A 24,003-nucleotide genomic window follows, 5' to 3' on the forward strand; every position below is an offset into this window, starting at 1 on the left:
CAAAGAGAAATCAATCGCTAGACGCATATCCTTCAGGGCATCAATAATAGAGGAACGGCTTCTGCCACTCCTGATGTCCCCCTCCAGCTCCTGCAGCCAAACCTTCATAGCTCTAGAAACGGACGTGAGAGCAACGACAGGGTGGAGACTTGTGCCTGAGGCTACATAAGATTTAGACAGGTAGTATTCCATCTTACGATCCATTGGATCCCTGAAGGAGCCTGCATCATCCACTGGCAGGGTAGTGCGCTTGACTAGCCTAACCACAGCAGCATCAACTTTGGGTGGAAGATCCCATGTTTCAGCATCTTTGGAATCAAACGGGTATAATCTGGAGAACTTCCCTTTTGCAGATGATCTCCTATCAGACCTGGACCATTCTTCTTTAATAAGGTCACTAATAGTGGTATGGACAGGGAAAGCCGCTCTTTTTCTCCTAAGATCTGAGAAATAGCGGTTAGATGTAGAGGGTTCCTCCTCTGAGGGTTCTTTCAAGGCAAGGGTTTCTCTGACCCTAGCAATCAAATGATCCACCTCCGTAGGTACCAGGAAGTCAGGATCCGGCATAGCATCCTCCTCCGAAGGAAAAAGCCAAGTCTTTCAGCGAAGCTGTATCCATAAACTCGTCCTCCGAGTTATCAGGAGACCAATCTGACAGCTCAGAATATCTAGGTCGCTTGTGGGTCTTATCAACCTCTCTGATGCCCCGGGCAACTGCATACTTGATGAGCTGCCTAAAGTCCGGTGTTGACTGAGGTCCAGCAGCTGCTGAGAGACAATTTGAACAGAGACGTTTCCCTTCTATGGCTCTGTTATCACAGGATATACACAGCGTCCCTTTGGGCGACTTCCCTTTGGACGATCCTGAAGTCTTTGTACTTTTATCACTGCAATACACCAAACGTGAACATTAGTACATTACCACTCTTTTATTTATTTATAATATCAATATAAATTTTTTCCAAAAAGGATGGCTTACCTATATCGCTTAGATTGTGACCTATTCTGATGAGAAGAATCCGATTCTCTGGATCTTGAACGCGAATCCATCTATAAATAATAGATGGAACAGCGAAACTAAAACCAAGAAGATAAACTACAAGAAACCAAACAAAAAATGTGAAAAAACGTACCTTAAAAGAAAAAGGAACCTGAAAAGACGAGGAAACCAACAATCCCTAGATCTCAACGGTGCCAGAAGCTCTCCAAGAAGCTGAAAATTCAAACTGACCAAAAAAAAAAAAAGAGGCCTGGCGCTTTAAAAGGGCGTCTGACGTCATCGCGCATGCGCAAATGACCGAAAAGACGCGCGAACGGCCTAATTTAGCAATCAAACGAACAGATTTCGAACGCGCTAATACGTGCAAATGGCGTTCACGCGTTTTATGCGCATGCGTCCCAGAGTCACCGAAAACCGCGCAGGCGCCCAGGAGACCCCTTAATGCCACGCAGGCACACAGGAAACTCCCGAACGCCGTGCAGGGAACCATGTATCCAGGGGAACCCAGAACGCTTATACAGCAAACTTAACAGAATAAAAGTGCCGGAAAACCAAACCACTCCTGGGAGCAAAAACCAGCAGGTAAAAACCAAACCATATTACCTTGATCCTGGTGGGGAAATACCAAACCGGAACCCAGCCAAATTCCAAGTTCCTTCCCATGTTACCACTGGGAAATTGGAAGGAAAAACCTCCGGTCATTAACCCCTTCCCGACTGCGGACGTATCAGGCACGTCTGGCAGAAAACAGTCCATAATGACCTTGGACATACCTGGTACGTCTGCACCTATTTTGAGCTCTGGAAGCTCTGATAGTATAGCAGTGATGTACTGCATGTGATGAGTGCCTTGAGGGGTCCTGGCACTCCGTGCATATAAAATAATATATATAAAAAAATAAATATATAATAAATAAAATGATCAATATTAACTCCCCCCCCCCCTTTTTTTTTTCTAAAGGCAGTGAATCATGGGGCTTCTGGGGGCGTCCCTAGCATGCCGCATCATAAGGGGCAGGCTGGAGTCATCCAATCACAGCTTGCCCCATTAGCAATTTCATCCCAAGTGTGTTCCCCATTTCTCTGATTAGTGTGGATCTGCCTCCCTCTCTTCACTTGTGTTTTAGTGTGAGAGAGAGAGAGAGAGAGAGATCTGTGGTTTAGCTAGAGAGATTTAGGTATTTATAGGTAGGGATTTGTAAAATCTTGAGACCCAAAGGCTCTTTTCAGAGCCATTAACCCCTGTCTTGCCAGTGATCACTATAATCACTGGCTCTTGCACAGCAGATCTTTTCAGCTGTTTGTGCCTTTTTTTTTTTTTAGGGGTTCATTTTTTTGTGATCTTTTTTGAGACCCAAAAGCTCTTTTCAGAACGATTAACCCCTGTCCTGCCAGTGATCACTATACAGATCACAGGCTCTTGCACAGCATCACTTATTTTGCTGTCTGTTCATTTTTTCAGGGTTTTTTTTTTTTTTTTTTGTGACAGGTCACTAAGTAAAGCAATTGTGATCATGGCACACGGGTCACGGAAGACAACCCGCGCTGAGCAGTCATATGCCACCCTTGCGCTAGAGTCTGACGCGTCTATGTCAGACTCTGACCCTGATTTTGACCCTGCCAGGTGCTCAGATACATCATCACTCGATACAGTGTCTACTGCTAGTGATGTATCTGGTGATGTTGTATCTGTGCCTGCTAGTCCCCCTGCCAGAAGGAGACGTGCTGCTCCAGCTGGCAGAACTGCTGAGGAGTGGGTAGTGCCTCATCGCCAGAGGCCAGACATCCCATCCTTTACTGCAAATCCTGGCATTAATTTGCATTAATTTAGCCCTCAGCAGTTTATGGAGGTGTTTCTGGGCGATGATGTATTGGGGAACATTGTCGCCCAAACTAATTTATATGCCCATCAATTCCGAGCGACAACAGCCTGTGTCCCCCTAGGGAGCATCCCCAGTTTGACAGGCTGTATAAAATCCGCCCCCTGATTACCCACTTTGCTGCCAGGTTTGCAGAGGCTTATACACCTGGAAGGAATATATGCGTGGATGAATCCCTGATGAAGTATAAGGGAAGGCTGGGATTCAAGCAGTATGTTCCTTCCAAGCGCTCTAGGTATGGTGTAAAGATGTATAAGCTCTGTGATAGCGAGACTGGGTATACTCAGGCCTTCCGGGTGTACGAGGGAAAGGATAGCCACTGTGACCCTCCAGGTTGCCCAGAACATATGGGAACCAGTGGCAAGATTGTCTGGGACCTGATATTCCCCCTGATGAACAAAGGGTACCACTTGTATACTGACAATTTTTATACAAGTGTCCCTTTGTTCAAGCTACTGTACTGTTTTGATACAGTAGCTTGCGGCACAATTAAAAAGAACAGCACAGGTTTCCCAGGACAACTTGCACGCACCCAGCTACGGAGGGGGGAGACCTCAGCTCTGCGCCAAGAGGAGCTGTTGGCAGTTAAGTACAGAGACAAGAAGGATGTGTACCTTCTTACCACCATCCACACTGAGGGGACTGTGGAGGTCCCTGTACGTGGCAGAGCTGAGAGAACGAGGAAGCCAGTGTGCATCAAGGCCTATAACCGTCATATGGGTGGGGTTGATCTGGCAGATCAGCTGCTGCAGCCCTACCTAGTTATACGAAAGACAAGGGCCTGGTACAAAAAGGTTGCAATCTACCTAATGCAGATTGCAACCCACAACGCTTTCTTGTTGTTCAAAAAAGCAAACCCCGGGACGCAACTGAGATTTTTACAGTTTCAGCTCCAGATCATTTTGGGGATTTTGTACCGTGATGCACCTGCTCCCCGGGCGGTGATGGGAGAGAGCAGAGTTGGGGGCTACACATTTTATTTTTAAAATTCCCCCTACTGCGGCAAAACAGAATCCCCCAAAAAGATGCAGGGTCTGTTCTAAGAGGGGGCAGAGAAAAGACAGTGTATATTACTGTCCTGATTGCCCTGGGCAGCCTGGACTCTGCATTGGAGACTGTTTCAAACGATACCACACGCTGGCTCATTTTTAATTTATTTTTTGCCGTTCAGTTTTTTTTTTTGGTGTCTTTTTCTTTTTGTTGGGGGGGGGGGGGGGGGTTTGTTACATTTACCCCGTGCATGGGGGGCATGGGTGTCCTTAGGAGGCCTCGCAGAAAACAACCTGGGGTGTGTTCCACAGTCAAAAAGCGGTGTGCGTGTCTACGTTTCAAGTATGTACCCTTTTGTGGCGATATATATAAAACTGGGGTATGTGATAAGCCCCAAGCTAAAGATAGGCCTATCAGAAGACATACTCTCAATTTCAACTCAAATGGCAAGTCATACAATTGTAACCGTACCTTCCCCAAATCCTGGCAGACCTATGCATGGGGGGCATGGGTGTCCTTAGGAGGCCTCGCAGAAAACAACCCGGGGTGTGTTCTTGCAATAACCAACAGCGGGCTCTCCTAAATCACAGTCAAAAAGCGGTGTGCATGTGTAAAATTGAGGATTGAACAGTTACCTCCACACACGTTCTTCAACTACTGTGGGGTGTAAACTTTTCAAATATATGCACGCTCATGGCAAGAAAATACATTGGGATATCTGATAAGGCCCTCAAAAGCAAGATAGGCAAACAAGATATATAAAATTTGAAAAAAGCATATCAGACATTTCGCTTTGCACCCCCCCAGTGAACCCGACAAACGTATGCATGAGTGTTATCCCTGTACTCGGGAGATGATGCCAAGTACATATTGGGGTGTCCTTTGGCAGTAACACCTAACAGGAGCTAAGAATCTATGCACAAAGTAGAATGTGTGAGTGAAAAATAACACCACAAAAACGTTTGACAGAGACTGGTGGTAGAATTAGTGCATGTAAAGTGTTCAAATGCCACCATGTGAAATGCCCTAGGGTGTGTACTTTTCAAAAACCTACAGTTTGACGGAGGTGAATTACATTGGTCGGCTTCAGACATGTTCCAACTGGGACATGGGTGCATGATGGCCAGCTGTGTTTTTTTTTGTTTGTTTGTTTGTTTGTTTTTTTATCATATTTTTTTTTGTAAATAGAATTTTTATTTCAGTACATGCAATTTACTGTGGGACTCGCAGGTCTCCAAATGTTTGGAACCAAGTAAACAAGCTGCAACATGTGGCAAAAAGTGTGAGAAGTATGGGTTCAGTAGAGGTCATAATTATTTGGGCGCGCAGGCCCGCAACATCATGGGACTCGCAGGCCCCTATCTCTCGTTAATAAACTTCCCTTAAGTAGCAATCCCCGTGTCAAGAGGCATCTGCAGCCGTTAAGCTTGGCCGTATCAGTTGCTACTGTGCCGTGTACCTTGTAGCACGTCATTTCGTTAGGTGTGTCGATCGGTGTCGTTTTGTTTGTAACGTCCGTTGTCTTAGCCAAAGACTAGTGCTATCTGTTTCTCAGATCGGATACATCCACTTGTACTCGTTCGTGGATCTGGTCTCCTCTGCTCAGTATGTGTGGAATGGGTCAAGTGTAGGGGAGGTAAGTTCAAGTAGGAAAGAGAGGGTGGGGCTAGTCTGCTGTCTCTTGTGTTCCGTTTCCGTCAATTGGACTTAACCGGTCCATGAAGTCGGGTTTGGAGGTCTGTAGTAGCCAGTGTGTCCACGTGTTGAAGTATGCCTGTTGTGTGTTTGCTGTTGTGTGTTGTAGCTCCTCTAGGGATCGTAGGTCCTCCATGTGAGAGAACCATATGGTCAGTGGTGGGGTGACAGTTTGCTTCCAATATTTCGGTATGATGGATTTGGCCGTGTTCAGTATGCGTATGGACAGGGATTTTTTGTATATAGACCGCGGTGTCTTAGTGTGGTGCAGCAGCATTTCTGCGGGCCTGAGAGGGGGTGGGTCGTCTGAGAATAGTTGTAGCATTGTGTGGATCCCCCGTCAGAATGGGATGATTCTGCTGCATTCCCACCAGATGTGCAAATGCGTGCCCTTCTCCGCTCCGCATCTCCAGCATTGCGGAGAGTGCGTCGGGGAGATAGCGTGTAACGTCGATGGTGTGCGATACCAATACGTCATGATTTTGTACGCTGTGTCTTGAGTCTTGCTGTAGCTTGAGCAGTGGTGCGTGAGGTAGCAAATTTTCTCCCAGTCAGCTTTGCTAAGTGTGTATCCCAGCGCCTCCTCCCATTTTCCCATGAAGCTCGGTAGTGCAGTTGGCGTTTGGGTCAGTAGCATATTGTACAGAAAGGAAACTCCATGGGTCAGTGGTAGGGGGTCTAAGCATGTGTCCTCGAAAGTCGTGGGGACCCTCATTAGCGGTGTGCCTTGGGGGAGGGTGTCGATGTAATGGCGTAGCTGTTTATATCTGAGTTGTGTCAGAAAGGTGTTGGTTGCTTCCCCTCTGAGATCTCTCAGGGTTTTAATGCCCTCCGGCTTAGAGATATGTCTTAGTCTGGGTATGGGGTCGGGGATTATTGCCCTAAACGCTTTCGGGTCCTGTCCTGGTGGGAACTCTGGGTTGTGTGTCAATGGGAGCAGGGGTGAGGGGTGTGTCGAGAGGTTGTGTCTCCCCCTTACCCGTTGCCACTCCTGGAGGGTAGCTCTCGTGTAAGGGGAGTGTGTTCGTAGCTTCCTCCAGGACTCTGGTGGTATCCAGGGTAGTATCGCCGTTGGCACCCCCACCTCTCCCTCCTCTGCCTGTTTCCATAGTTTGTGTACCCCCTCCTTGGACCATTCCATGATCCGCAGGAGGTGGCAGGCCCTATAGTATAAGGAGAAGTCTGGTAGCGCCAGGCCGCCCCTGTCTTTTGGGAGTATTAGTGTGGTGTGGCGTATCCTAGGTCGTTTCCCGTCCCATATATATCGGCTTAGTGTAGAGCGGAGTGTGGTGAAGAATGTGCGTGGAATCGTTATAGGGATGGTCTGGAACAGGTATAGCAGGTGTGGCAGGAAGTTCATCTTGACTACCTGTATTCTGCCCAGCCATGAGATGTGTGGATACGCCCATTCCCTCGTTTCTGAGTGAAACTGCGTGTGTATCGGGGTGAAGTTTTCCCTATACATGTCTCCCTCCCGTCTTGTTAGCCAGATGCCCAGATAACGTATTTTGTGTGCGGTCCAGCGAAAGGTGTAGTGTTGGCGCATGGGTGCCGCCCTTTTTTCTGGCACACTGATATTGAGAATGGATGATTTGGAGTTATTGATCTTCAGATTGGAGATGGCCCCGAAGTCGTGGAGTGCCTTGAGAATGTTGGGGAGGGATATTTCTGGATTAGTCACGTAAAAGAGCAGGTCGTCTGCGTACGCCGCGATTTTGTGTGCGATTTTGTCTTCCCTACTGTCACCCCCTTGATCTCTGGGTTGTTTCTAATGGTCTGTAGGAGTGGTTCCAGTGCTATGACGAAGAGTAACGGGGACAAGGGGCAACCCTGACGGGTGCCATTCTGGATATCGAATGCATCCGTCAGAGCTCCGTTCACCACCACCTGAGCCGACGGTTGCGTGTATAGGGCCTCTATCCAGCCCATGACCCCGGGGCCCATGCCCGTGTGTGCCAGCGTTCGGAGCATGTATTGCCAGCTGACCCTGTCGAAGGCCTTCTCCGCGTCCGTGGACAGCAGGAGGAGGCCCCCGACGTTGCGTCCATGGCCATGCATCAGAGTGAGGGTGCGCATAGTATTGTCCCGTGCCTCCCTCCCCTTCACGAACCCCACCTGGTCCGGATGTACCAGGCTGGGCACGTGAGTCTGTAGTCTGGTGGCCAGAATTTTGGCCAACAGTTTGAGGTCGCTGTTTATGAGGGAGATGGGTCTATAACTCCCGCAGTGCTCCCCATCCCTACCCTCTTTGGGGAGGATAGTGATGTGAGCCGCGAGGGATTGTTTGGGGAAGCGGTGGCCCTCACTGATGGCGTTGTATGTGGCAACTAAAGGGGCGTAGAGTATATCGGCGAAAGCTTTGTAGTAGCACAACGGCAGGCCGTCTGGGCCTGGGCTTTTGCCCGGCTTCGTCTGTTTTATCGCTAGGGCCAGTTCTTCGGACGTGATCTCCTCGTCAAGGAGGTTGGCAGTATCACTATCTAAGGTGGGCAGGTCTTGTGTGGTGAGGTAGTCGTTTATTTTGCCCAGTAGGCGGTCGTTCGCGGCCTGTGTCAGTGGTCGTGGTAGGCTGTATAGATTAGCGTAGTATGTTTTGATTACGTCTTGAATCTTTGTGGGTAGTCTGTGTAATGTGCCTTTCTCATCCCTAATGCGCTCTATGTATGTCTGCTGTCTGCGTTTCGCTAACATCCTTGCGAGTAATTTTCCACTTTTGTCGCCGTGTAGGGCGAAGAACGCTTTGTGTCTCAGTGCGTCCCTGTGGTGTCTCCTTAATAATAGTCGGGTCAGTTCCCTGCGGAGTGTGAGGAGTTTGTCTTGCAGTGTGTGCGTCTGTGTGCCTTTGTTCTGATTGTCTATCGACTGTATTTCTGTGAGTAGTGCGGTCATCTCTGCCTCCCTCCGTTTTTTCAGTAGGGCTCCTTTTTGCAGGAAGTGGCCTCTCACTACGCTCTTATGTGCTTCCCAGAGTATTGTCGGTGTCGTTTGTTCAGGTGTGTTGAAAGTGAAATATTCCCTGAGGGCTATGCTAATGTCCGATTTAATGTCCGGTTGCGCTAGTAGATGTTCGTTTAGGCGCCATTTGGTAACCGTTGGTCTGTGTAGGGGGGATGTGATCTTGATAGTCACTGGTGCGTGGTCTGACCACGTCGCCGTACCGTGTTCCGCTTGCTCGACCAGCGGGAGGTGGAAGTGTGTCATGAAGAAATAATCAATTCTGGTGTATGTGTTGTGGGGATGGGAAAAGAATGTATAATCCCTCTCGTCGGGGTGGTGGGCCCTCCAGCAGTCTACCAACTTTGGTTTGGACAGTAGTGTTTTAAGGGCTGCTAGGTGTTGGGTCGGGATGTGAGTGGTTCCCGTGGAGGTGTCCCATCTCGGGTCCAGAGCTAAGTTGAAGTCGCCTCCCAGTATGAGCACCCCTTCTGTGAATTTCCCAAGTAGGCGGAGTGTGCGGGATAAAAACCTGAAATGTCTCTGGTTGGGGGCATAAATGTTGGCGAATGTGTAGGTTTGGCCTACTATCTGTCCTTTCACGAATATGTATATGCCCTCCCTATCTGTTAGTGTCTCTCCCTCTACGAAGGGGACCCTCTTATGCATTAGGATCGCGACCTCTCGGGCCTTGCCTCCTTGGTAGTCGCTATAGTATCCCTTAGGGAATCTGTGATCGTGGAAACTGGGTCGGGCCCCTTCTCTGAAGTGAGTCTCTTGTATGTAGGCTATGGAGGCTTTGAGGGTGTGGAGCTCGCCGTCGACCTCTTTTCGGGTTTATTGAGTCCCTTCGCGTTGATGGACACCAACGTGAGGGATGCCGGTGTGAGTGTCATGTTTAATGGTTAGCCGTGTGCTGTTGTCCCCTGTCGTCTGGTGTCGGGGAGGGGAGGGGAAGAGGGGGGGGAGGGAAGTGTTGTGGGTGAGGGGGTGGGGAGGGGATGGATGTATGAGGTGTCCGCCACCTGGGTGGCGTTAGGGTTATGGCGTCGAGGTGTATGTGTGGACCTGGGCCGTTTTATGGGGGCCCAGTGACCCACTCACCTGAGTATGACGCCTGTCCCGTAGGGGAGTAGGAGGAGGACCGAGAAGTGTCGTGACCGTGTGGGAGTCGCCGTTCCCGTGTGGTGCGACCCGTGGTCTCCTCCTGGTCTGGGTGGTCTGGTTGTATCTGTCTCCCATGTCTCCCTGTTTTGTGGCTCTTATCGCATTAGTAAGGTGCCGTCCTCGCCTGTGGACGTGTGTGTGGTCGGTGCATCACCCTGAGCATATAACCAAATAACAGCAAAAAGACAAAAAAAAAGCAGGTTAATAATAAACGTTAACATATGTACATATTCAAATTGTAGATGGTCGGCTTTGCGAGCCAGCCGACCTCCCCAACACCTCCGTCCCTTTCCACAGTGGATTATTAGTGCTAAAGCAGTTAGTTCAATGAGTCCAGCAAGGCTAGTATTTGTGTAGCTCCCGCTTCTTGTCCCCCCTAATTCTTATCACGCTGCCTCCCACTCCCGCCGGTTCCCGAGTGAGCCGGGCCCACACCCCCCCCCCGCCCGCTCCTGAGGAGGTCATCACGGGTCCTGAGCGGGGGAAGTGGTTGCCCGGCCCAGTCGGTCCGGTCATTTTTCCCCCCCTCCTGATTAAGCAGGCTGGATTCTCCTCGGTGGGTGCCCTACTCCCTCCCCCACCCCCCTTAAGTGGTGAGGCTGGATATGGGCTGAGTGTCCGGTGGATACTTGCGGTTCGTCCAGTAGGAGTGCTATCCCCATAACGGTAGAGGGTGGCAGTTCTATGATGATGTGTGGGCTTTGTAGTTCAAGTCCGTGCTAGGGGACTTCTGACCCTTTAGGGTGGGCCCAAAGGAGTCCCGATTAGTGGTCAGGAAGAGGTCCATGGGATGAACTGTCCTTTTGCGTAAAAGTGGGGAGAGCAGGTGTAGCCGGTATGGGCCTTTTGCTGTTCGGTTGCTTGTCACTGTGTCAAAACATCGCCGTCTGTGGTGGTCGGCCGGTGTTGTCCGCCAACCTGGCTTGGAGCTGTCATCTGTTTTAGAATTGAGCCCCTGAGGGCCTGGTTGCCTGTTGCCTCGTGGTCTTCCGAATCTGCGGTCTGGGCGGGGGTTGTATGGCCCCCAGGGCAGGGGTGCAGGGGTTATTTGGAGTTCCTCTGCCAGGTCATTCAGGTCTTGTCTATTTTTGACGAGGAAAGGGCCCTTGGGGGTATGTACCTGTAGCCCTGTAGGGAAGCACCAGCGGTAGCGCAGCTTGTTCGTCTGCAGTTGTTTGGTGAAGGGGCGCAGGGCTCGCCGATACGCTAATGTGGCTGGTGTTAGATCAGGAAAAAGTTGTACTTCCGTGCCTTCAAGGCATACTGTGCCTGAGTCCCTGGCCCTCTTGAGTATGTCTTCCTTGAGTCGGTAGCTCAGTAGGCAGCAGATTATGTCGCGGGGTGGGCTCCCCTCCGGGCCTTTGGGCCGCAGCGCTCTGTGGGCTCGTGCGAATTCAATGGGATCCTGCCGAGGGCGGCCTAGTATATCATTAAATAGGCCGGTCAGGGTGGCTTGTACCGGGGCAGAGTTATCCACCTCCTCCGGGACCCCGCGGACTCTGATGTTCTGTCTCCTGCTCCGGTTGTCGAGATCCTCCATGTGGCCAGCCATCTGTTGTAGTTGGAGGGAGTGGAGTCTGAGCGTGTCCGTGTTTGCAGTCTGCGCCACTGACATGTGGTCGCAATCCGCCTCCATCTGGGCGACCCTCTGGTGTAGGCCGCGAATGTCCTCCCTCAGCGCTTGGAACTCCGTTGAGATGGAGGTGCGGAGCTCCAAGTTGGCCGCCTCCAAGTCTGCCTTTGTGGGTAGGTTGTGCAGTAGCTCCATCCAGTCAGGTTGTGTGATGGCGGGATGATCTGTAGGAGCATCCGCCGGTGCCTCGTCGCCATGCGGTGAGCGCGGGAGCGAGTCCTCCGAGGCCGTTGATGTGGTAGAGGCCTGAGAGTCAGTGCCCGCGTGTGCCGTTAAGTACTGCCTCATAGAGGGGTGCTGAGACCTCCTAGGGGTGTCCGCTGGTTTTGGTGGTTGAGATGCTCGGTGTGTCTTGCCCATATTCGGGGTGATTGTTTGCTTTAGGCGATGGATTTGCTGAGCCGTTCAGGGAGCTCTCGATCTACGCCGCCATCTTCCTCAGCCTTTTTATCATATTTTACTTTTTTTATTCTAGTAAATTATATGATATGATGAAAATGATGGTATCTTTAGTATGAACATTTAATAGCGAGAAAAATGGTATATAATATGTATGGGTACAGTAAATGTGTAAGAGGCAAATTACATCTAAACACAACCACTGCAGAAATGTAAAAAGAGCCCTGGTCCTTAACGGTAATACAATTGAAAAATGGCCTGGTCACTAAGGGGTTACAGGGGTTCTCTCCAGGGGGACACCTTTGCACAGGAGCGTATACTGGAGACTTCCCAGGGGAGAGAGGGTGAACTCCCCAGGGGCCAGAGGAACTAATCCTCAGGTAAGCCATAAAAGAAAATTTAGCAGTCTGAAAAGACCGACATGTCCTAGGGATAGGACAGGAAAAAAAGACTGGGGAAGGAGGGGCAGGAGGTAGTACTTATACGGCTTAATTATTATTCCTGTCCAATGGGGATAGGGAGGAGCTACCCAAGTTGTGCTGCCATGGATATGGCCAGGAAATATATATATAATTAATATATATATATATATATATATATATATATATATATATATATATATATATACACACACATATACATACACACATACACTGTCTAGGTGTATTTTAATATTAATATATATACATTATCCAATTACACGTAGACTGATACTGATTAAATAAATATATAATTATTGTTATATATATTTATATTTAATATAAAAAAATAAATATGTAAATACGAAAATAAAAAAATAATTAAAAATAAAATATTAAAAAATATATAGATGTGTTTTATTTCGTTCTTACTGTATTGTGATATTAATATATATATTTATATCAAAATACACGTAGAACGAAATAATATATATCTATATACATAAATATATACGTATATATCACCATATATACCTATATATAAATGCAAATATTTTTTAAAAATTTTATATATATATATATATATATATATGTACCGTTACCTGTCCTGATGAAAGCTCCATGTTGGAGCTGAAACGTTGATATTTTATATGGAATAAATAAAAGCTAAATTTTACTACTTCAACCAAGTCCCAGGAGTGCGATTGTTTCTACACCCATATATATATACACACATATGTGTATATATATATACAGTGGGACCTCGGTTTACAAACGCCTCGGTTAACATAATTTTCAGTTTACAAATGAAAATCCATTGAAAATAATGCCTCAGTTTACAATTGTTTTTCGCAATACAAAGCAAGTTTCCCCAGGATGCATTGCACCTGGGAGGTTTATAGCACCACCCCCTGCATGCTGGAGGTGTTGGAGCGGCTTTTGCATTGAGTTGTGGAGCCATTCTGGAAATTGTTTGCAGTTGTTTGGGGACTTTTTGGTGCATTTCTCAAGCTGTGGAAAGGTAGTGAGCTGAGCTTCACCGTTTGCATGCCTTTTATTGTGTGTTCAGCATTGTGGGTTGGTTTCCATGCCAGCTCATTTTGACTTTTTTTCTGACCTCCAGAACGGATTAATTGGTTTTCAATGCATTCCTATGGGAAACCGCTTTTCAGTTTACAAATTTTTCGCGATAAGAAACATCCCGGAAAACGCATTAAATTTGTAAACCGAGGTCCCACTGTGTGTATGTGTGTATATGTATATATATATATATATATGTATATATATATATATATATATATATATATATATATATATGTATGTATGTGTGTATATGTATGTGTGTATATGTATGTGTGTATATGTATGTGTATATATGTATGTATATGTATATATGTATGTATATGTATATATGTATATGTATATGTATATATGTATATGTATATATGTATGTGTATATATGTATGTATGTATGTATATATGTATATATATGTATGTGTATGTGTGTGTATATGTATATGTGTGTATGTGTGTGTATATGTATATGTGTGTATGTGTGTGTATGTGTGTGTATATGTGTGTATGTGTGTGTATATGTATGTATATGTATGTATATGTGTGTATATGTATATATATGTATGTATGTGTGTGTGTATATGTATATATATGTATGTGTGTGTATATGTGTATATATATATGTATATTTATATTAATTCTACACATATATTTATGTAATAATTTTACATAATTAGGTATTCCAATTAATTACAATTAGCGGGACCTGCCTGACAACCCATGCCGAAAGTATAGGGAATTTAATTTGCTAGCACTATATTTAACCCTATAACTTTCCAAGACACCATAAAACCTGTACATGGGGGGTACTGTTTTACTCGGGAGACTTCGCTGAACACAAATATTAGTGTTTCAAAACAGTAAAATTTATTACAACGATGATATCGACAGTAAAAGTGACGTTTTTGCATTTTTCACGCACAAACAGCACTTACACGGACGATATTATTGCTGCAATGCTTTTTACTGTTTTGAAACACAAATATTTGTGTTCAGCGAAGTCTCCCGAGTACAACAGTACCCCTCATGTACAGGTTTTATGGTGTTTTCAAAAATTACAGCGTCAAATATAAGGCTTGTGTTTCATTTTTTTCACATTAAAATTCGCCAGATTGCTTACGTTGCCTTTATGACCCTATGGTAGCCCAAGAATGAAAATTACCCCTATGATAGCATACTATTTGCAATAGTAGACAACCCAAGGTATTGCAAATGGGGTATGTCCAGTCTTTTTTAGTAGCCACTTAGTCACAAACACTGGCCAAAATTGGCGTTTTTTGCATTTTTCACACACAAACAAATACGAACGCTAACTTTGGCCAGTGTTTGTGACCAAATGGCTACTAAAAAAGACTGGACACACCCCATTTGCAATACCTTGGGTCGTCTACTATTGCAAATGGTATGCCATTGTGGATGTAAATTTATTTCCTGGGCTACTATACAGTCTCAAAGGCAACGTAACCAATCTGGCGAATATCAATTTCAAATGTAACGTGCTATATTTGACCCTGTAACTTCCCAAAACACCATAAAACCTGTACATAGGGGGTACTGTTTTACACGTGAGACTTTGCTGAATACAAATGTGTATTTTATTGCAGTATAAGCAAACAGTATTATGACATTGACAGTTAAAATGTCATGTAGAACTAAAACTAAACTAAAATATAAATCTTATTTTCTCCCATTTTTTTCATATTAAATTATGTTTCATAGCTAAATATTTGATATTAAATGAAAGCCCTGTTTCCCCTGAATAAAATGATATATAATAAGGGGGGGTGCATTTAATATGAAAGAGGTTAATTACGGTTGAACAGACATATAGCGCAAATGCCAGGTTTTGTTTACATTTTGTTTCGTTCACAACTTGTACATTTGGCTGCGGTCTTAAGGGGTTAAACCACACTGACGGATGATCACTGGATCCTAAACTTTCACCTACAGTAATATCTGATACCAAATCTCCATTTGTTAACACTAAATCTAGTATGGCCTCTTTTACGAGTTGGCTCCTCAATGACTTGTTTTAGAAACAATCCCAGTAGGGAGTTTAGAATGTGTGCTCCTGGCACAAGCAGCTATTTTGGTTTTCCAGTTAGCATCAGGAAGACTAAAGTCACCCATGATGATAACTTCCCCCTTCATTGTCATTTTAGCCATTTCCTCAACTAGTAGATTATCTAACTCTTCTATTTGTCCTGGGGGCCTATACAACCTACACGAGTTACTGTGTGATTACCAAATTCTAACGTAACCCTCACTAACTTTCATTAGGCTAGATTTTATGCTATCCTTCACATACAGTGCCACCCCTCCCCCTTTCTTACTGTTGCTAAATTTCCTGCAGTGAGTGGACATTTGTTTTTATCCACCCCCACCCCTGAAAACCCTCCCCCCACCCCAAACACCCAGAATTTTAAAATATGTGCAGACTCTGATAAAACCACTACTTGAGGCACAGCATAACACGTCTGTTGCTGTAAAGAATCCTTTCCGTATGCATAAACGATATTTTACATTTCACAAATAGGCCATTCAACACTACCATAGAATTTTTAGGGACTAGACTGGAAGTATTTTGCATTTACAGCTCTAGCTCTATGCATTTATGATAGTGACTTTTCATTTTGTGTAGAATCTTTACATAATGGTTTGTTAGGAAATATGTGAACGTTATTAATACTTAAATGGTTAAAATACTGACTGAAGCAAATAAAATTGTGTCACAGCTAACTGGTGTGTTCTCCCCAGGTGTCCATTTGCTGGAGATGACAAATTAACCCAATTATTACCTGTTCCTTACCCTCCAAATCGACAGCATTTTGCGGTTTATGCCTTTGCTTTCCTTGGACATCCAAACAAAACACAGGTATGATAACTTTTTTTTTTTTCCTTCTTACTGATATACACTGCTCAGAAAAATAAAGGGAACACTTAAAGGAACACTATAGTCACCTAAATTACTTTAGCTAAATACAGCAGTTTTAGTGTATAGATCATTCCCCTGCAATTTCACTGTCATTTAGGAGTTCAATCACTTTGTTTCTGTTTATACAGCCCTAGCCACACCTCCCCTGACTATGATTGACAGAGCCTGCATGAAAAGAAAAACTGGTTTCACTTTCAAACAGATGTAATGTACCTTAAATAATTGTATCTCAATCTCTAAATTGAACTTTAATCACATACAGGAGGCTCTTGCAGGGTCTAGCAAGCTATTAACATAGCAGGGGATAAGAAAATCTTAATTAAACAGAACTTGCAATAAAGAAAGCCTAAATAGGGCTCTCTTTACAGGAAGTGTTTATGGAAGTCACATGCAGGGAGGTGTGACTAGGGTTCATAAACAAAGGGATTTAACTCCTAAATGGCAGAAGATTGAGCAGTGGCTGCAGGGGCATGCTCTATACACCAAAACTGCTTCATTAAGCTAAAGTTGTTCAGGTGACTATAGTGTCACCACAATGTAACTCCAAGTCAATCACACTTCTGTGAAATCAAACTGTCCACTTAGGAAGCAACACTGAGTGACAATCAATTTCACATGCTATTGTGCAAATGTGATAGACAACAGGTGGAACTTATAGGCAATTAGCAAGACCCCCCCCCCCCCCCCAATAAAGGAGTGGTTCTGCAGGTGGTGACCACAGACCACTTCTCAGTTCCTATGCTTCCTGGCTGCTGATTTGGTCACTTTTGAAGGCTGGAGTGAAAGCACCGCTAGTGGTAGCATGAGACGGAGTCTACAACCCACACAAGTGGCTCAGGTAGTGCAGCTCATCCAGGATGGCACATCAATGCGAGCTGTGGCAAGAAGGTTTGCTGTGTCTGTTAGCGTAGTGTCCGGAGCATGGAGGCGCTACCAGGAGACAGGCCAGTACATCAGGAGACGTGGAGGAGGCAGTAGGAGGGCAATAACACAGCAGCAGGACTGCTACCTCCGCATTTGTGGAGGAACAGGAGGAGCACTGCCAGAGCCCTGCAAAATGACCTCCAGCAGGCCATAAATGTGCATGTGTCTGCTCAAACATTCAGAAACAGACTCCATGAGGGTGGTATGAGAGCCTGACGTCCACAGGTGGGGGTTGTGCTTACAGCCCAACACTGTGCAGGACGTTTGGCATTTGCCAGAGAACACCACGATTGGCAAATTCGCCACTGGCACCCTGTGCTCTTCACAGATGAAAGCAGGTTTACACTGAGCACATGTGACAGACGTGACAGTCTGGAGACGCTGTGGAGAACGTTCTGCTGCCTGCAACATCCTCCAGCATGACCGGTTTGGCAGTGGGTCAGTAATGGTGTGGGGTGGCATTTCTTTGGGGGGCCACACAGCCCTCCATGTGCTTGCCAGAGGTAGCCTGACTGCCATTAGGTACAGAGATGAGATCCTCAAACCCCTTGTGAGACCATATGCTGGTGCAGTTGGCCCTGGGTTCCTCCTAATGCAAGATAATGCTAGACCTCATGTGGCTGGAGCGTGTCAGCAGCTCCTGCGAGATGAAGGCATTGATGCTATGGACTGGTGCGCCCGTTACCAGACCTGAATCCAATTGAGCACATCTGGGACATCATGTCTCGCTCCATTCACCACCGTCACGTTGCACCACAGACTGTCCAGGAGTTGGCAGATGCTTTAGTCCAGGTCTGGGAGGCGGTACCTCAGAAGACCATCCGCCACCTCTTCAGGAGCATGCACAGGTATTGTAGGGAGGTCATAAAGGCACGTGGAGGCCACACACACTCTGTGTTTTTCCACTTTAACCCCTTAAAGGACCACTCTAGTGCCAGGAAAACATACTCGTTTTCCTGGCACTAGAGTGCCCTGAGGGTGCCCCCACCCTCAGGGACCCACTCCCGCCGGGCTCTGGGGGGAGGAAGGGGTTAAACTTACCTCTTTCTCCAGCGCCGGGCGGGGAGCTCTACTCCTCCTCCTCTTCTTCCTCGCGACGTCATCGGCTGAATGCGCATGCGCGGCAGGAGCCGCGCTCGCATTCAGCCGGTCGCATAGGAAAGCATTCATAATGCTTTCCTATGGACGCTTGCGTGCTCTCACTGTGATTTTCACAGTGAGAAGCACGCAAGCGCCTCTAGCGGCTGTCAGTGAGACAGCCACTAGAGGCTCTGGAGGCTGGCTTAACCCTCAGAATAAACATAGCAGTTTCTCTGAAACTGCTATGTTTATAAAAAAAAGGGTAAAAGCTAGCTGGACCTGGCACCCAGACCACTTCATTAAGCTGAAGTGGTCTGGGTGCCTAGAGTGGTCCTTTAAGGACCAAACTTCTGGAACAAAAGGGAATCATGACATGTCACACATGTCATGTGTCCTTAAGGGGTTAATTTTGAGTGTGACTCCAAATCCAGACCTCCATGGGTTGAAAAATTTGATTTCCATTTTTTCATTATTGTGTGATTTTGTTGTCAGCACATTCAACTATGTAAAGAACTAAGTATTTCAGAAGAATATTTAATAATTCATTCAGATCTAGGATGTTATTTTTCTGTTCCCTTTATTTTTTGAGCAGTGTATTTTCTGGTTCTGAACTTACAGGGACACTGTAGATACCAAGTCGACTTTGGTCTAGTGACCGTGCCCCTAGAATTTTAGCTTCTCAATGTAAAATATTGCTGGTTGTAGATTTGGCAACATTTCCATTGCAGAGCAGAGTCTGCTCAGCTGTAAGGAGGAAAAGGTGGGGGTACCTTAGGGCGCATCGCACAAGGGGATTCTATGTTCCGGTAAACAGGAGGGTAGTGCACAGCATTCACCTTCCACCAATTACTTCATGTACCAGACAGCCACTAGAAGGACTTCCGGGTCGTAAGGGCCACTTGTGGTTGCCTAACGGACGCTGGGCGTCCTCACGCTATGCATGAGTATTTCCAGCGTCACCCAAATCCCCATCGGAAAGCATTGTAAAAGGCTTTCCCATGGGGAAATCCTAATACAAGCATGGCCATTGCCATGCATGAGCATTAGGTCTCGCCCAACCGGCTGACTTCAGCAGTGGGGACCCGAGCCAGTGCCTGGACTGAAGTCAATTGCAGGTGTTTTTAACCCTTTCTGCACCACAGGGAGGGGAGCTATAGTGCCAGCATGCAACTTTGATTCCCTGAAGATGCCCTGGTCACTAGAGGGCTTCTGCTCTGAGAACAGTGCGACAGTTATCCCACACAACCTTTTCTGAATGCTATTTGGAGAGCATTCGATTGGAGGAGTGCATCACTCTCCATGAATGTTGTTCTTGTCTCCAGTGTTCCTCCTTGAGGATTGTTGGATTAGACGAGAAGATGAAGTGATGCCTGCTGGAGGATGATGAAGCAGGAGTGGGAGACTGCAGCGAGTGAGTCTCTGTGCTAGGAAATTTAGGGGGCTCTGAATCACAAACATGTGTTGCTTTAATAATGAAGAATGAGACGCAAGTAACTACACCCCCACACACAATTTAAATATGCAGTTGACAGTGTATCTTTTCTCTCTCTCCACCAGGTGTATTTTTTCTGCAGTGTCTCTGTCTGCTTGCCTTCCTTTTCGAATCCCTGCCACTCAAACTGTAACACTCTATCGCGCAGTAAGTACTTTTGTTTTATACTGCATTTTCTTCATCACCCTCCCCCCACGCCATTATATTTATATTTGCATTTTCGCCTAGGTCAGCGTTCTCAATCTGATGTTTCATTGCACCTGGTAAACTCCCCTGGTCCCTTCATCATCCAGCAAGAGACCAGAAAGTACAGTGCAAACAACAATTCCCGGCTGTCTATAAATATATTTCTTGTGTTCTTCTATTCAGCTGTTTTATATCTAGTGTTCCATTCTTGACTGTCCTAATTTCCTAACCAGTATGTTTTTGTTCATATGTGCCTTGTTAGTTGTATCACTGCTTATTTTTGTGTACCACACTGGTGATGGTTACCTTTTAGAGTTATTATGGACATTTTTAATTGACAATATTTTGAATAAAATGTGAAACCTGATAAATGTGCACTAGTTGATTTTTTTGCTAGCATGTCCTTATACGAGACACTAGATAGCACTTTTGCTAGTGGGCATGAAGTGTTTGGCGGCTTACATCTTTCATCTTTGTGGCTGCATAATGAAGTGATTCTGCAGGACTTTCATCAGACTTAAATCTACTATTCAAGTTAAATGACTGGAACAATATTTCAATTATTTACCCAAATATATATATTTTTTTAAATACCTGGTTAATTTTTTTTATTTATTTTTTAAACACAAGAATGAAGACAATCGAACGTGGAAAAAACCTATGTAAACAAAATGTGGACATTACATTTAAAGGCTATGGCTCAAAGTAATGCCACTGTACATTTTTGGTCACATTGAGGCCACGTTCTGTTAAATTTTCATTGAAGGTTTGTGGAGAGAACCTTTCTTCTTGTTAATCCCAAGATGCTTACAACCAGTTCTTGAAGAATTGTTTGAAGAGTGGAGTTTCATTGCCTTCTGAAACTACCTGTACCTAATGGATAAATAAAGTTAGAAATCTATCATGTGGATTTGCAGAGATATGTTGAAGACTGACTGAATGCCTTACCTGGGTTGTGGGGGGGTAATGCATGTAAGTCAGGAACTCGTTGGCCACCTGGAGTGATTGCTCACGTTCTTCTTTGTTTGCCTTTTTACCTGTGAAGACACAATGTTGTATCACCTCTCAGACACGTGCATACTTCAATTCTTTGCTACCGCCTTGCTCCAGGTGATAATGTGCTATTAAGGTAATGTAACAGTGATTGTCCATCCCCGTTATCATTTCTTATCAATTTGGTTTGTATATACTAAGCATTCCTTAGCTCTGGCAAACTGGTTAGTTTTACAGAAGGGATAAAAATCTTGTGTCTTTTGTTAGTCTGAAAATAACAAAATGGAGTCTGCTCTGTTCAGAGTGATTCTGACAATATACATTTTAATTTCTATCATAGCACAAAATGTCTGCTGATATAAATACCCTGACAGGTTGGAGTTTAAAATTTTTGTTAGTACGAGTTTAAGATCAGTATTTGTGGTAGTATACAATTTGCATTGTTTAGTTCAGGAAGCTATTTACAGGGATTTTGTAGTTTAAGGTTTATTTACATAAAGTGGTCTTGGTGCGGTCATCCTAGCATTTTAGCGTGCAGTCTAAAACCGAGCTATTTAGTAGATACATCAATGTTCTCATTGCAAGACTGAATACATCTAGTGGATGTCTACAGTCAGTCACTAGAGGAACATCCTCTCATGTAACAGTTTGACTTGGTCATGTGATGTTCAACGTCCTTACAAATTGTATGATTATACCCAATACTGATCTTAAGAAAGCATGGGGTTGAATGCTTTTCATTTAATGTGTTTTCCCTTGCCATACATGAGCACATAACTTCTGGGCTGGAAAAGTAAGTAAAAACTACTACTAAAAGCTACTCTGGCTCTAAGGGAGTACAATTTTATGAGGGTTAAAGTGGTTATTTCAGCCTTTAATTAAGACTTGGTTGGAGTAACATCTGAATGCCATTTTCATTACACCATTTTTGGTTAGAGTAAACTTTACTGGCATAGTTCCTCCTTCCAACTCACTCTGCCCCACTCCCCTGCCGAGACAAAAATTACACCAAGAATTTTACAAAAATTTGTATTTGGTTCAATGTATGGCACAGTGGTGTACTATAACGTTATCGTTCTTTAGTGATACCGGAGAAACTGACGGAAGCCAAGCACAGAGAGATGGACACAGGTTTCTTCAGGAAGGAAGAGATTCTTTATTGGATCACCGATCGGGACTCAGAGGGACTAGCGTCACCAAAATACAGCAAAGTCTGAGTACTGAATACATAGAGTACATTCCTTATATAGCACTGTAGCTCCTCCCACAATTAACTACACCCACACATACCCTTAACCTATTTAATGAATAGAGTCTAAACTCATCCATCCGGTCTAACCACGTGGCTCATCTGATACAAAGGAGAGGGACGCGTAATTCCAGTTCTTACATTCCTGCACCTGGTCAGTACAGTGATGACAGTATCTTAGCTACGTATAATTAACTAACTGATACTACAAACACATATACATACATATGCCTTGTGGCAATCTTAGCCTGCTAAACTTGTATTTTACTGGAATTACATCACATTCCCCCCTTTGATGCCTCTGATATTTCACAATTACTTGAGGCATCACTTAACCTTGGTTTGCATATACCTCAGGTTACCATGAACCAGACCAGACTTATCTTATGATGTGAATCTTCAACATTCATCTTCTTGCATTGGTTCTCCCTGATCTAGAGCCTTATACTTATATATCGCCATTATCTGTGCAGCAGCCTTCCTCTCTGCTATACTTCCTATCAGGCTTTGCACAGACCTAACTACTAAGGGTATAAGACACGGTAGGAGTAGACACAACAGTAAAATCAGTAGGACTCCACCTACCACTGCCTTAAGCCCTCCAAACCACTCATACCAGCTACCAAACCAACTACTTGGATTGTACCCTTTCCATACCTGAGTAGGCACATGCGCTAGTTTAACCATATGGCTAGTAAGCTCAGCTATTGCTTGCCCTTCGTCATCTATTTGAAGACAGCAATTACTTAGGTTAAACTTCCCACATACACCTCCCTCTACTGCCAAAAGGTAATCCAAGGCTAATCTATTTTGGTAGACTGCTGTCCTCATCCTGGTGTTATGCTTCGCTAGAAGATTGAGCGCTTGTGATGTCTCATTTGTGATAATCTCAACCACCGCCTGTAATCTTATAATACGGTTGAGCATATAAATAGGGGTTCTATAACCAAAGGTACCATCCTCAGCCCACGTGGCTGGCCCATAGTAATCTATAATACGCTGGGGAGGCCATTCATCATCTTCCCAGGCGCCTATCTCTATGGGTCCCCTTTTCTTCCTATGATTCACATCATACACTTTAACACCTAAAGTCTCACCTGTTTCAATCGGTAACAAGAAGAAGGATGGTTTGAGCATACCCAACACACATGCCCCTTCCCAGTCCTGTGGCAGCTCCGAATAGGCTTTCTTACCACAGATCCAGTACAAATTTGCTGGGGCTCTCCAAGTAGATGTGATGGATAGATCAAACCACACATCCTTTAAATTGGCATATCTAGCAAACGGGTTAGATGGTTCTGAGACATTTGAAGCCGACCACCAAGTTGTATTCTTTGTATCATCATCATAAGCTTTTTGCCCTAGACAAGTTAATTCTCCTACAGAAGTATTATACATTATTCCTTTCCTTGCTATGCAAACATAACCTATGATGGAGGTCTTTAATCTCCACTCAGATTTACCTCTAACACTCATATGATAATCGGCTTGTGTAGATATTAATTGGTCAACTGCCTCAGAACCGGACATTACCTCCTTTGCTTCCCAAGGCCATTGGTCTCCCATGTTAGTACCTCCACACACATAGCAGTTGGTAACATTAAGACTACCGGCAATACTTTCAGCTAAATCGATGAACAGGTTTTTAGCATTATGGGGGATCTTATTATCTATACTCATCTCTTCGTAAAAGGAATGGTATACTTGATGAGTCTGGGAGGATACCGTATCAGTCTCTATTCCTATAAACAATAATGTCCCAGGATCTAAACCCGTCCCGTATATTTGAAACCCAAATAAATTTCCATACTTATCTAAGAACTTGTCGGGGTTATTAATGAGTATATGGACTGGGTTGCATTCCATAGACTTACAATAAGGGCTAGTCGGCAACTTAGTCACTATCATGTCTTTGTCTACTGTCTGTCCCCAAGTTGCCCACCCCACACAAGAC

At 45.1% G+C, this 24,003-nt stretch overlaps 2 protein-coding genes across 2 annotated transcripts in view; one reads left to right on the top strand and one right to left on the bottom strand.

Moving 5' to 3' along the window:
- LOC134575105 (zona pellucida sperm-binding protein 4-like) overlaps positions 1-20,120 on the top strand; it is a 177,694-nt gene extending 157,574 nt beyond the window's left edge. The window contains exons 9-11 of the mRNA XM_063434271.1: positions 15,948-16,065; positions 19,687-19,768; positions 19,850-20,120. Coding sequence (XP_063290341.1) covers positions 15,948-16,065; positions 19,687-19,768; positions 19,850-20,019 — 370 coding nt within the window. The 3' untranslated portion in view covers positions 20,020-20,120. The remainder of the gene's footprint in view (positions 1-15,947; positions 16,066-19,686; positions 19,769-19,849) is intronic.
- A 287-nt stretch (positions 20,121-20,407) lies between these two features.
- CAPG (capping actin protein, gelsolin like) overlaps positions 20,408-24,003 on the bottom strand; it is a 54,062-nt gene continuing 50,466 nt past the window's right edge. Inside the window, exons 9-10 of the mRNA XM_063434272.1 lie at positions 20,756-20,844; positions 20,408-20,680 (exon numbers count right to left, since the gene is read on the bottom strand). Coding sequence (XP_063290342.1) covers positions 20,615-20,680; positions 20,756-20,844 — 155 coding nt within the window. The 3' untranslated portion in view covers positions 20,408-20,614. The remainder of the gene's footprint in view (positions 20,681-20,755; positions 20,845-24,003) is intronic.

The sequence above is a fragment of the Pelobates fuscus genome, chromosome 10 (assembly GCF_036172605.1).
Source record: "Pelobates fuscus isolate aPelFus1 chromosome 10, aPelFus1.pri, whole genome shotgun sequence".
In the NCBI taxonomy this organism is placed as follows: domain Eukaryota; kingdom Metazoa; phylum Chordata; class Amphibia; order Anura; family Pelobatidae; genus Pelobates; species Pelobates fuscus.